Here is a 13,363-nt window from a genome sequence, read left to right as displayed (position 1 = left end):
CTGTGTCAATCCATATGTTTGAGAGTCTTCCTCTTTTTTAGTGATCCCTCTACTTTACCAAGCACAATGTTCTTTTCCAGGGACTGGTCCCTCCTGACAACATGTCGAAAGTGTGTAAGACGCAGTCTTGCCATCCTTGCTTCCAAGGAGCATTCTGGTTGTACTTCTTCCAAGACAGATTTGTTCATAATTTTGGCAGCCCATGGTATATTCAGTATTCTTTGACAACATCATAATTCAGAGACATCAATTCTTCTTCGGCCTTCCATATTCATTGTCCAGCTTTCACACGCATATGAGGCGATTGAAAGTACCATGGCTTGGGTCAGGCACACCTTTATCCTCAAAGTGCCATCTTTGCTTTTTAACACTTTCAGGAGGTCTTTTGCAGCACATTTGCCCAATGCAAGTCGTCTTTTGATTTCTTGATTGGTGCTTCTACGGGCGTTGGTTGTAGATCCAAGTAAAATGAAATCATTGACAATGTCAGTATTTTCTCCGTTTATCATCATGTTGCTTATTGGTCCAGTTGTGAGGATTTTTGTTTTCTTTATGTTGAGGTGTAGTCCATACAGAAGGCTGTAGTCTTTGATCTTCATCAGCAAGTGCTCCAGGCCTTCTTCACTTTCATCAAGTAAGGTTGTGTTAACTGCATATTGCAGGTTGTTAATGAGTCTTCCTCCAGTCCTCATGCCCCGTCCTTCATATAGTCCAGTTTCTGGGATTACTTGCTCAACATACAGATAGAATAAGTATGGTGAAAGGATAAAATCCTGACGCACACCTTTCCTGATTTTCAACCATGCAGTATCCTCTTGTTCTATTCTAACGACTGCTTCTTGGTCTATGTACAGGTTCCGCACAAGCACAATTAATTGTTCTGGAATTCCCATTCTTCACAATGTTATCCATAATTTGTTATGACCCACACAGTCGAATGCCTTTGCCTAGTCAATAAAACACAGGTAAACATCTTTCTGTTATTTTCTGCTTTAAGCCAAGATCCATCCTGCATCCTAACACACGCAATGATAGCCTTCATTCCATGTCTTCTTCTGAATCCAGTTTGAATTTCTGGCAGTTCTCTGTTGATATATTGCTGCAACTATTTTGGAATTATCTTCAGCAAAATTTTACTTGGGTGTGGTATTAATGATAGTATTCGATAACATCTGCATTCTGTGGGATCACCTTTCTTTGGAATGGGCACAAATAACAGATCACTTCCAGTCAGCTGTCTTCCAAATTATTGGCATAGACAAGTGAGCGATTGCAGAGCTGCATCCCTGTGTTAAAACGTCTCAATTGGTATTCTGTCAATTCCTAGAGCCTTGTTTTTCTCCGTGCCTTCGGTGCAGCTTGGGTTTCTTCCTTCAATACCATTTATCCTTGATCATATGCTGCCTCCTGAAATGGTTCAACATTGCCCAATCCTTTTTGGCACAGTGATTCTGTGTATTCCTTCCATCTTTTGATGCTTCCTGTGGCATTCAATATTTTGCCTATAGAATCCTTCAATATTGCAACTCAAGGCTTGAAATTTTTCTTCAGTTCTTTCAGCTTGAGAAATGATGAATGTATTCTTCCCCTTTGGTTTTCTAACTCGAGGTCTTTGCTTATTTCATTATTTTTGTCTTCTTGAGCCACCCTTTGAAATTTTCTCTTTAACTCTTTTACTTTATCATTTCTTCCATTTGCTTTAGCAACTTTGTGTTCAAGAGCAAGTTTCAGAGTCTCTTGTGACATCCAGTTTGATCTTTTCTTTCTTTCCTGTCTTTTTAATGACCTTTTGCATTCTTCATGTACGATGCCATTGATGTCATCCCACAGCTCCTCTGGTCTTTGGTCATTAGCGTTAAACAAGTCAAATCTGTTCTTGTGATGGTCTTCAAATTCAGGTGGGATATACTCAAGATCGTACTTCGGTTCACTTGGACTTGTTTTAATTTTCTTCAGCTTCAACTTGAAGTTTCATATGAGCAACTGATGGTCTGTTGTGTAGTCGGTCCCTGGCCTTGTTCTGACTGATGATATTGAGCTTTTCCATCGTCTCTCTCCACAGATGTAGTCAATTTGATTCCTGTATATTCCGTCTGGCAAGGTCCACATGTATAGTCACTATTTATGTTGTTGAAAAAGGGTATTTCCAATGAATAGGTCATTGGTCTTGCAGAATTCTATCACGCAATCTCTGCCATCATTTCTATTCCCGAGGCCATGTTTTCCAACTACCGGTCCTTCTTCTTTGTTTCCAACTTTCACATTCCAATCACCAGTACTTATCAGTGCACCTCGATTGCATGTTTGATCCATTTCAGCAGCAGAAGTTGGTAAAAATCTTCAGTTTCTTCATCTTGACATTAGTGGTTGGCAAGTAAATTTGAGTAATAGTCGTACTGACTGTCCTTCCTTGTAGTCATATGGATATTACCCTATCACTGACAGCATTGTACTTCAGATAAATCTTGAAATGTTCTTTTTTGATGGTGAATGTGACACCCTTCCTCTTGAATTTGTCATTCTTGGCACAGTAAACCATATGATTTTCCAATTCAGAATGGCTAATACCAGTCCATTTCAGCTCACTAATACCTCAGATATCTATCTTCAAGAGTTCCATTTTATTTTTAATACTTCCAATTTTCCTAGATTTGTAGTTCGTACATTCCAGGTTCCAGTTATTAATGGATGTTTGCAGCTGTTTCTTCTCATTTTGAGTCATGCGACATCAGCAAATGAATGTCCCCAAAGATTGACTCCATCCACATCATTGAGGCCGACTCTACTCTGAGAAAGAAGCTCTTGCCCAGTCATATTTTGAGTGCCTTCCAACCTGAGGGGTTCATCTTCCAATACTGTATCAGACTGTGTTCTACTACTATCCATAAGGTTGTCAGTGGCCAACTTTTTTTAGAATTAGATCACCAGGCCCTTCTTCTTAGTCTGTCTTGTCCATCATGGGTGACCCTGTTGGTATTTGAAATACCGGTGGCATAGCTTCCAACATCATAGCAACATACAAGGCACCATGGTACGACAAAACTGACAGACAAGTGGTGAGCACAGAAACAACTTGTGCCATTTGTGATCATGAACTTAATACTCTAAAAGTTTATTTTGCCAATTGCTACCGTCCTTAATGCCATGTCATATAGTTGGATTAGCACTTTTTCATAGTAAATGGGATTTGTATTGGCTCTCCACGATAGAAAAATCTTTTTCCTGACTTTTTTCTGAAATGACTTTGTGTTAATCTGTTAGGGCAGTCATTTCCAATAAATTCTATTACAGCAAGCTATTGCCTTTCCCTCAGTAAATCTAATTCCTATTAATGCATAATGCAAAATTATTTAAAGGTAATGATTGTTTAAAGGGGTAGAGAAGGTAATTTATAAAACCAATTTTTCCACATTTTATTATATTTACATTTAAAAGCTTCCTAATGCCTGTACTTGTCCCTGCCTCATCTTCTCCTAATCATAGAGATAATTATGATTACTCTAGTAGGGTTAGAAGGAAGTAATATGACTGTCTTAATAGTTGCCACTTTAACTTAGTATTTTTGAAGTAAAAAATAGCTCTTTGAGAGAAACTAATGAACTCTTGAGACTCTTAAAGTGTTCTGTGATTCAAACCTCTTGTTTGTATGAGTAGACATTTATACAGTATGGTTTTTACCTTTGTGTAAGTAGTAGTTAGTGGATGGGGCAGGTATGTCTGCCAATATAGAAGAGTGGCTAAGAGCACTAGCTCTGGAGCCAGGCTGCCTGTGTATGAATCCTGTCTCTGCCACTTACCATCTTGGCCAAGCTATTTAACTGCTCCATGCCTCGATTTTCCCATTGGTAAAACAAATTATGATAGTATTTAATTCATAGGGTTGTTGTAAAAATTTAGCTAAAACGTGTAAAGCACCCAGACCAGTGTCTGGTACGTAGTGTGCTGTCACTAATTTTCAGTTACTGTTATATGTCCCCACAGTAACGGGGAACATAATATTGCTCTCCTGGCTATGGAATTCACCCTGGAGCAACTAGAATTCTAAGCCAGGCAGACTGTCTACAGAGCCCATGCTCTTAAGTACCATGAATGTACTGCACCTCAAGTTTAGAACCTTTGAAGTGTGGACTGGTTCTATGTATATGTATATATAATTGATTTCAGTGTCTTTAGACATGCCATATGCAGTATACCTAGAAGCGTAACATAGAATAAAAATCATATGTTCTCAGGATTGGATGGTGAGGCTTAGAGCGCATCAATAATATTGTTAAACGTATCTTTTTGTTTGTTTCAAAATTAGGCAACTGCTTTTCCCACCGAAGTCAAAGATTTGACCAAGAGAATCCGTACTGTTCTTATGGCCACTGCTCAAATGAAGGAACACGAGAAAGACCCAGAAATGCTAATTGATCTCCAGTATAGCTTAGCCAAGTCCTATGCAAGTACTCCAGAGCTCAGGAAAACCTGGCTTGACAGCATGGCCAAGATTCATATAAAAAACGGAGATCTTTCAGAGGTGACTACTTAAGGTTTTGTTCTAAACACAACCCTTCTGTACACCTTGAGCACATTCTGACAGTTTTTTTTTTTTTTTCCTTCCCTTTTCAGGCTGCAATGTGCTATGTTCATGTAGCAGCTCTGGTTGCAGAGTTTCTTCATCGAAAAAGTAAGATATTTCTGTTCTTTGTGATGGGGAAAATTTCAGTTAACACAATAGTTTTTACCTTGGTAGTTTATAACTATGAATATGATATAATCGAGCTCTGAAAACCATGCCCACCTTGAGACTCATTCGGTGTTTAACAGAAATAGTTAGGAAAGAAGACTAGATTGTTCATTTGCTTTCGGCTTTCATTAGGGCTTACAAGAATAAGTTACATAGTACATGGGCAGGCCTGATGGCCAATGTTTATTTTCTAAGGCTGTCTCCGTTTGGAAGACTACGACAAATTTCTTTCCAGGGCCCGTGAGAAGCTCAGGAATAAATACCAGCCACTTATTTTCCCCTCTTCTGCCTCAGCTCCACCAACAACTACCCACAGACCATGTCTCTGCAGCTACTGTAGTGCAACAGTACCTGGGTATTAAAAGGGAGTCATGCTGTCCTAAGGCATCAGGATCCAGCAGCTCTAATTCAGGATTTTGCCAGAAAGCTTTCCTGTTCCAAAACAGTATTGTTGACAGCTATAACTAACTACTCAGTTAGTAAAACATTTGAATTAGGTTTTAAAAATTTGTTTGGCAGTAGAGATTGCCATCAAGAAATCTCCCACTGAGCAGGAGAGCAGTGGGGTACAGACCCCAAATTCTCATAACAAGACCAGACTTAATGGTCTGACTGAGACTAGAAGGACCCCGGTGATCATGGCCTCCAGACCTTCTGTTGACCCAAGACAGGAACCATTCCTGAAGCCAACCCTTCAGACAGGGATTGGACTGGGCTATGAGATAGAAAATGATACTGGTGAAGAGTAAGCTTCTTGGATCAAGTAGACACATGAGGCTATGTGGGCATCTCCTGTCTGGGGAGGAGATGAGAGGGCAGAGGGGATCAGAAGCTGGCAGAATGGACATGAAAACAGAGAGTGGAGGGAAGGAGTGTGCTGTCTCATTAGAGGGAGGGCAACTATGGGTACACAACAAGGTGTATACAAATTTTTGTATGCGAAACTGACTTGATTTGTAAACTTTCACTTAAAGCACAATGAAAATTATAAAAAAACAAAAACCTCCCACTATCACAATATCCAAGCTATTTCTTTCAAGGCAGTCCAGTGAGTAGCATTAGGGCAAAATGAAACCCAGCTTGTGAGACTCATAGTCATTCTGGCTTTGGCTGTGGAAATACAACCATGTTTTGTTTTGGTTTGGTTTTTAATTCCAGAATTCCTAAGATTATTTATTTATCATTCATTTACGGAAGGCTCCACAGTAGTTAAGCGTTTGGCAGCTAACCAAAAGGCTGGCAGTTTGAATCCACCAGGCACTCCTTAGAAACCCTGTAGGGCAGTTCTAATCTGTCCTATAGGGTCACTATGAGTTGGAATCACCTCGACGGCAACAGGTTTGAGTCTTACGGTTTTTTACCTGAGGGTCAGTGTTTGTTTGCTTCACATACTACTCCCCATATAGAGAATCTTTTTCTGAAAAGATTCTTCCCAAATATAATATCATGATTTAAATGTAGATTCATTTTACTTATATTTTAAATTAATGTTTTATGTTTGACACCAAAATTCTTTTGACTAATCAGTGTGTTTTTAACTGACTTATTTACTCTAGATTGTCCCCCACCCTTTTGAATGTATCCAGATTTAAAATGAAGAAGGAGATTATTAATAAGGCCATGTTACAGGGTTTTTTTTTTTTTTTTTTTTTACATCGCCTGCATACCTGTGCAATTATAAATAAATGCTGAAATTGCACACCTGCAATCCAAATACAGGGACAAATATGAGACCCCTAAGTGCAGTACTAAATATAATTTTAGGAGCCCTGATGGTGTTGTGGTTGAGAGCTCAGCTGCTAACCAAAAGGTTGGCAGCTCAGGTCCACCAGCTGCTCCTTGGAAACCCTATGGTGGCAGTTCTGCTCTGCCCTGTAGGGTCGCTGTGTCAGAATGGAGTCGACAGCAATGGGTGTGGGTTTTTCTGTTTTTTATTAGCAGAAATCAAAAATTACTTATATCATTTATGAATCCTTAAGTCTTAGAAATATGGTTGTAAGATTGGACAAAATAACAATTAAAATAGAGTATACATCTTGCTGTCATTTTGAGAGCACCAGCATGAGGGAGCTAGCCTAAACATCAAATACTGTGACATGCTTCAACAAGTGGAAATAGCGCTTTTACCTAGTCATAGAAACCTTTATTTCATAATACCATCAAGGTTTGTTTTTTTTTAATAATTTTTATTGAGCTTTAAGTGAACGTTTACAAATCAAGTCAGTCTGTCACATATAAGCTTATATACACCTTACTCCATACTCCCACTTACTCTCCCCCTAATGAGTCAGCCCTTCCAGTCTCTCCTTTTGTGACAATTTTGCCAGTTTCTAACCCTCTGTACCCTCCCATCTCCCCTCCACATCAAGGTTTTTTAGAAATCATCCTTCATGGAAATCAAAGAGCCCCTTTCTCTGAGGAGGAAAAAAGGCTGACTTTGCACTTTAAATTAAAAGAATGGTAAATGTAGGAGAAGCTTGCATATTCATTTATAGGTGCCATCTCTTTTTAAACCTAGAAAATTCTACTTGCCTAAGCTACATAACCTTATTCTAAAATGGTGGCAGTAGTACAACCCTCAGGAGGAAAAAAAACCACCTTCTGTTTCAGTGACCCAAAACACCTTCTTTTGTTAATTTGCTGAGTAAACTATGATAAGTATACCAAGGTAGACTACTAAAGACCTCATACAAGTCAAAAGCGTCATCTCTTAGCCTGCCATCCAGCGCTGAGAACTTCACAATTCACCAGTTAGTGGGGTTTTGACATCTAGATAAGACCTGGATGTTTACAGAGTAAATAAAAATGTATCTGAGGTAGAACTAGAAAAAAATGTTTTATTTACAGTTGACACCAACTTATTTAACAAAGTTCGTTGGGTAGCTCTAGAACCCTTTTTTTTCCTCATAAAGTGTGCTTTGATAATGAAGACAAAGGGGAAAGAGAATTAATTTAAAGTATATTTTAAATCTGTGGTATATCAATTGCCTGAAGTTTTGTTTTCTCAAATTCCTAAGCTATTTCTCTTGAAGTCCATTAGAAAACGTTTCTTTAATGGAATAGAGCTGACATATTGGAGGCAGGTGTTCTTTAAGAATTTTTAAGAAAAAAAAGTTTGTCCTGTTGGATAGTTGCTTAATAGGACAAAGGCTTGGGCCCCTGCCTCCCAGTGGTAACTACACAACACCAGTGAGGGGCCATTTCTAGATCATTTTCTTCATTCATTCAGGCACTGGGATTAGAGGGAAAAGGAGAGAGATATACAGCTCTCCTGGCCCCTGGCCCCATCCCCACCCTTGAGCTTCTTTCAGGCAGCCTGAGCTCTTCCTCTTTCTACAAGAGAGACTTCAAGGACTATCATTCTCTTCCCTTTACCTAAATCACCCCTAAGTGGTATTACTGGGTATTAGTTATTCTTCCTGTCCCTGGAAATATAAAATAAAAACCAGATCTGAATTTCCTCATTCTTGTTTTGTCTGAGAACCTCAACATTCCTAGGCCCCACACTCTGAAGGCTAGACTGTGTGTATTTGTCTCTCTTTTTTCTTTTCCTGGAAGAGGGTACAACTGTTTCCCCTAGGGAAGACAAGAGTTAAGTGTCTTCTGCATTCTTCCCCCACCACATACCATATGAGGTCCAGCAAAACTTCAGGCCTGTAGGTCTGCCCTGTCAACCCAGAAAATGGAAGTTCCTTTCCCATAGAGCCTATCCTTTTCATTCTTTATAGGGTAATGTTGCTCCCTTTCCCAAGTCTTTTTACTCAGGATCTGGTCACTTAAATTCTGCAAGGCTTTCTTTTCCCCTAGTCCTTTCTAATCCCAGACTTTTCTCGCCTTCCCTCAGGGCTCCTACCTCTTATTCTTCTTTTGACTAGCAGTCTTATTTTCTCAAGGATTAGACTGCTTCCGCCCACCCCATCCTCCACTGTTTTGAAGGAATAACTTGTGCTTTTTATTTGGACAGTTTGATTACCAACCCCTCTCCTTAGCATCTTTCTCTCCCCAAAGGAGAAGTCCGAAATATGGAAGCTATAGTTATGAAGGGCGAGGTCAGAGATCCAGGTCAGATACCAGAGAGAATGATACCCGTCTCTCCGGGAGCACCTTATACAAGGCCACGTAGGGCTACATGAGGTCTCTCAAACAGATGGCCTTCCTTGGTTGGAATATATACACTGGCCAATTCTAGACTCAGCAACTTGTTTCATCTGAAAATCTTTCCAGGACTAAGGAGAGTCAGAATTTGCCTCAAGCATTTTAAAGACCCTAACAAACAAAGGCTGTTGATAACTTAACAAGGGAATATAGTCTTCCTGTAGGTAGATCCCATCGAGATACATCATCAGGCATGTGAATCAAGATCACAAAATAATGGCCTCTGAGGCTGAAATTCCACAGTAGTAGTCATTACACTAGATGATGTTGACAACAAATTCCAAAAGTGAGTGTTGACCTGTTTGTCTCTAAGACAAAATATAATTTACCCTACTTATACCTAAGGTGAAGCCCTGGTGGCATAGCGGTTGAAGAACTCTACTGATAACCAAAAGGTCGGCAGTTTGAATCCACCAGTCCCTCTTTGGAAACCCTACAAGGCAGTTCTACTCTGTCCTACAGGGTCACTATGAGTCGGAATTGACTCAAAGGCAACAGGTTATAGGCGTTATACCTAAGATACACATCAGAAGACTCTTCCCCAAGATGGTTTTAACCTCATCTGATCTCAGGCATTAGATTGTACCTTTCTTTGTCTGCCCCTAAATCATGACATTCTAGAAAAATTCTAGGTTTGAGAATAACTTAAAACAATAATCGTCTCTAAGCAGACAGGGATTTTTTCCCAGTCATGGACCTAGCTGTCTGAGGCCATCAGGAATTGACCCTCCTCTTTGATCAGGACTACATTTCTTTATCTCTTCACTCAAGCCTTTGAGGCCTTCTTCCTTGCTGCCTGGCTCTTGACTTCATAGAGGCGACCGAGTGGGACATTTTCTCATAAATTCTAATGCACTACTACTCAGGGGCTGTCCTGTGGACCAGCTGCCGATCTGAGAACTGTTTGTTGCTGATTCACAACAAGATGAGGGGCATTTTCATCATGTAGATAAACTGTCACTAAGCACACTGTCTCGTTCAGCTGACTTTTTCTTTTCATAGCAAGACTTTGTTGAAGAAGGAAATGATGAGTTGACTTACATTCTGATACAAGTTCCTTATCTTGTTGTGGTCCAGCTTTTTGAATAGAATTATCCTAGAGGTCTATAAGAGATCATTAGGCATGCTTAACTTCAAAAACGAAGTGTCATGCTAGATCTTCAGTGCCTTTTATTGCCTATTTTCTTTGAACAAAAATGGCCCTAACACCCAGTGGGTCAAAGTAAATCTCACTTTGATTTTGGCCTCTCCTTGTTGGAAACCCACTGGCTGCTTCACATGGATTTCTCCCTTCTTGAAAAAGTACTTCAAAATAACCCTGTCTTCTCCCACTGAACTTTCAGCTCTCTGTCATAAGAAGTGTGGTGACCCATGTTTTATCAAGCATCTTACCTATAAGATGTATTTCTAGTTAGCTTTCATTTAGACAAGAAGAGTTGGCAAAACCTAAGCCCTGATACATGACATTTTCTCTATCAGACGTCCCAAAAATCTCAGCATGAGGTCTGGTTTTCTTAAATCTTCTCTTCCCAGCCCTCTAACCCCACAAAGATTACTAGATACTTAGGTCATTATTTCTAAGTGTCACTATTAGAGAAGTTGTAGAACAATAGATTATAACAGCTATTTGTTCACTTTGTGACCAGCCATTATCAGAAATAAACGTTTTCATTGGCTAACAGATTTCTGTTATAAGGAGGATGAATTTTCCTTGAACTCGAAAATTACAGCACGTTTAGATATGGGTACAGGTAACTGTTAGACATGTTGCCCTATCCATAATCTGTAGGGCCTTCCACACCTAGACTCATGCTTGACAGAAACACTGTTATTCACAATCCTACAGCAGCTGTTCTCAGCCTGAGCTCACTTCTACTTCTCAAGGGGTCCAGCTGCAGAGTCACGTACTGTACCAACTGGCCACAGTTATTTTATTCTGTCTTGGGGAAACTAGTTTATTTATTGGTAGACTTGTTTGGTAATAATAATTTATTGAGTAATTTTTATATGCTCGGCTCTGTTCTAAATACTTTATATAATTCTCACAAGATAGCTATTATTACCTGTGTTTTACAGGTTGATGAAATTTTTACAGTTTCAGAGAGATAAACATTTCCAAAAACACCATCAGTGATAGAGCTGGGTCTGTCTAACTCCAAAAGCTATGGTTCTTCTAATGCCCTGTCCTGTTTCTCTAAGGATGCTTTGTCCCTGCCATCAGTTTTATTTCCTGCCTCTTTTACAAGTCCTAGGCTAGTCCTCCTCCAACAATACATTTCCATTTCCACTTCTCCAGTGAAATTAAGAACTGGAAGTGGTTACAAAAGATCATTCAGTGGTTACCTGAAGAGAAAGTGCTTCCCATCCTTGTTTGGTGATAGGTCACAAACATACACGGGGTCAAAGCGTTACTAAAATTTCTTAGATCGCACTAGGGAAATATCTAATTATACTAGCCATTGAGGATGAAGCATTGTCAGAGAATGAAACTTGCTCATAAGTAACTTGAACTCCCTTTTCGGGAAAAAGACTGGTAGAATGTGTAATAAATAGAAATAATTTGTAAAAAAAAAAATTTTTTTTGGCAACTGGAAACTGCACCTATGATTTTTATCCTTACAAAAATACCTTTTTTTTTTTTTAAGGGTGACCAATCCTTTAAGGCTATCCATTATTTATAAAATTCTTTGTAATAAATTCACTCCACTGCTTTTTATTCACATAGAATTATTCCCTAATGGATGTTCAGCCTTCAAGAAAATTACTCCCAATATAGATGAAGAAGGGGCAATGAAAGAAGATGCTGGAATGATGGATGTCCATTATAGTGAAGTAAGATTCCAGGAATCGCATTAGCAGTTATATAATTTAACTTCTTAAAATGTATTTATATAAAACAATGATTTACAATTAACTTAATTCTGAAGGTTAATGAACTTTTAAGCATTAAAATTGCCCAGGATAAAGATGCCCTGTATAGAATGTAAAGCCTGTCTCTGGAACTATTCCCATTGCCTGGTTTTATAAACAGCATTTACCATCCTCAAATCATCCCAGTAACCAGATCTGGGTCAATTTACTTGGGGGAAAATTTTTTTCCATAAAAAACAGAGTTAAGAGTCTGCCACTGCCCGGCTCTGCTTTTAGCCTTCTACTATCACTTACTGATTGTCCTTCTGGGTGATCTGAGTGTGACACAGCCCACAGAGACTATCGGGTCAGTTTGGCCTATCAGTACCTGGGATAGGGCATCCCTCTGGGGCCCAACCCATTAAAAACCCATTGCTTCCAAAAAAAAAAACAAACAACAAAACAGAGTTAATATTGTCCTTAACTTCAGTTGAACACAGTATGCATGCAAGTATTTTAAAAAATTGAAAATCTCTGCTTTAAACTTCCCATGGATAGGAAACAGCTTCAGCTGTCAATCAACAAAAATGTATTGAGCACTCACTTAGGATCAAGGCTCTGTACTTGGTCATTTAAAACAAAAACTCAGTTGCCATCAAGCTGATTCCTACTCATGGCAACCCCATGTGTGTCAGAATAAAATTGTGCTCCATAGAATTTTCAATGGCTGATTTTTTTTATAAGTAGATGGCCAGGCCTTTCTTCCAAGGCACCTCTGGGTGGACTCGAATCTCTAACCTTTCGGTTAGCAGCTGAGCACGTTAACCATTTCCACATGGTCCATGATCTCCAAGGTCTACCTGAAGAGATAATATACCTATACAAAATGAAGTAAAAGCAAGACAGTGTCATGTGAATGATACAGACACTAGGTGCCATGCATAGTCAAAGGTAAGAGAGATGCCTTTTAGCTGAGGTATGACAGAGGAGTAATAACTAGAGAAGGGTTTGAAGAATGAGAACACCCTGAAGGCATTCTAGCAGAGGAGGAGAATAGCATGGACAAAGAGTAAGAAGTGGGAAGGTAGAAGGCATGTTTGGAGCGCAGTGAGTGGATCCTTTTGGCTAGATCAGTGGGTTCACAAAGTGAACAGTAGTACTTCAGGCCATATTTTGAGAAACTTGGTTCAGGCTTTATTCAGTAGAATGTTGAATTGCTGTTAAAGCTTTTTGAGCAGAATAATGACAAGACAAAAGCAAGGAAGTAAGAAAGGTCATTTGGTGGCAATGTGAGAGATGTATTGGAGGTAGATGGATAAGGAGCTGGAGGCACCAGGATAGTGACAGATTCAGGAAACACTATGAAGAAAGGAGGAGACCATCCTGACTGTGAGAGGGGAAAAGTCAGTGGTGTCTCTGAGATTTTGGATTTAGATATTATGGGAAAATGATGCCCGGATGGTTTGCAGGGAAGATGATGAATTCCATTTTAGATACGTGTTAAATTTTAAGTGAAAGGTTATTGAAAGGGAAATAACCATCATGCCATTAGAAATGCAAAACTGATTCTAAGGCAAGGGATCCGGATTGGTGATATACATCTGGAAATCATATCTATGTGAGAACCAA

General features: G+C 39.3%; 1 protein-coding gene across 2 annotated transcripts in view; it reads left to right on the top strand.

Moving 5' to 3' along the window:
• DOCK11 (dedicator of cytokinesis 11) overlaps positions 1-13,363 on the top strand; it is a 190,352-nt gene that overhangs the window by 156,268 nt on the left and 20,721 nt on the right. For both annotated transcript variants that reach the window (XM_049872652.1, XM_049872651.1), the window contains 3 exons: positions 4,304-4,519; positions 4,612-4,669; positions 11,610-11,716. In XM_049872652.1, coding sequence (XP_049728609.1) covers positions 4,304-4,519; positions 4,612-4,669; positions 11,610-11,716 — 381 coding nt within the window. The remainder of the gene's footprint in view (positions 1-4,303; positions 4,520-4,611; positions 4,670-11,609; positions 11,717-13,363) is intronic.

The sequence above is a fragment of the Elephas maximus genome, chromosome X, assembly GCF_024166365.1.
Source record: "Elephas maximus indicus isolate mEleMax1 chromosome X, mEleMax1 primary haplotype, whole genome shotgun sequence".
Taxonomy (NCBI): Eukaryota; Metazoa; Chordata; class Mammalia; order Proboscidea; family Elephantidae; genus Elephas; species Elephas maximus.
The sequence above is the reverse complement of the archived record's forward strand: the minus strand, read 5'-3'. Positions and strand labels throughout refer to the sequence as shown.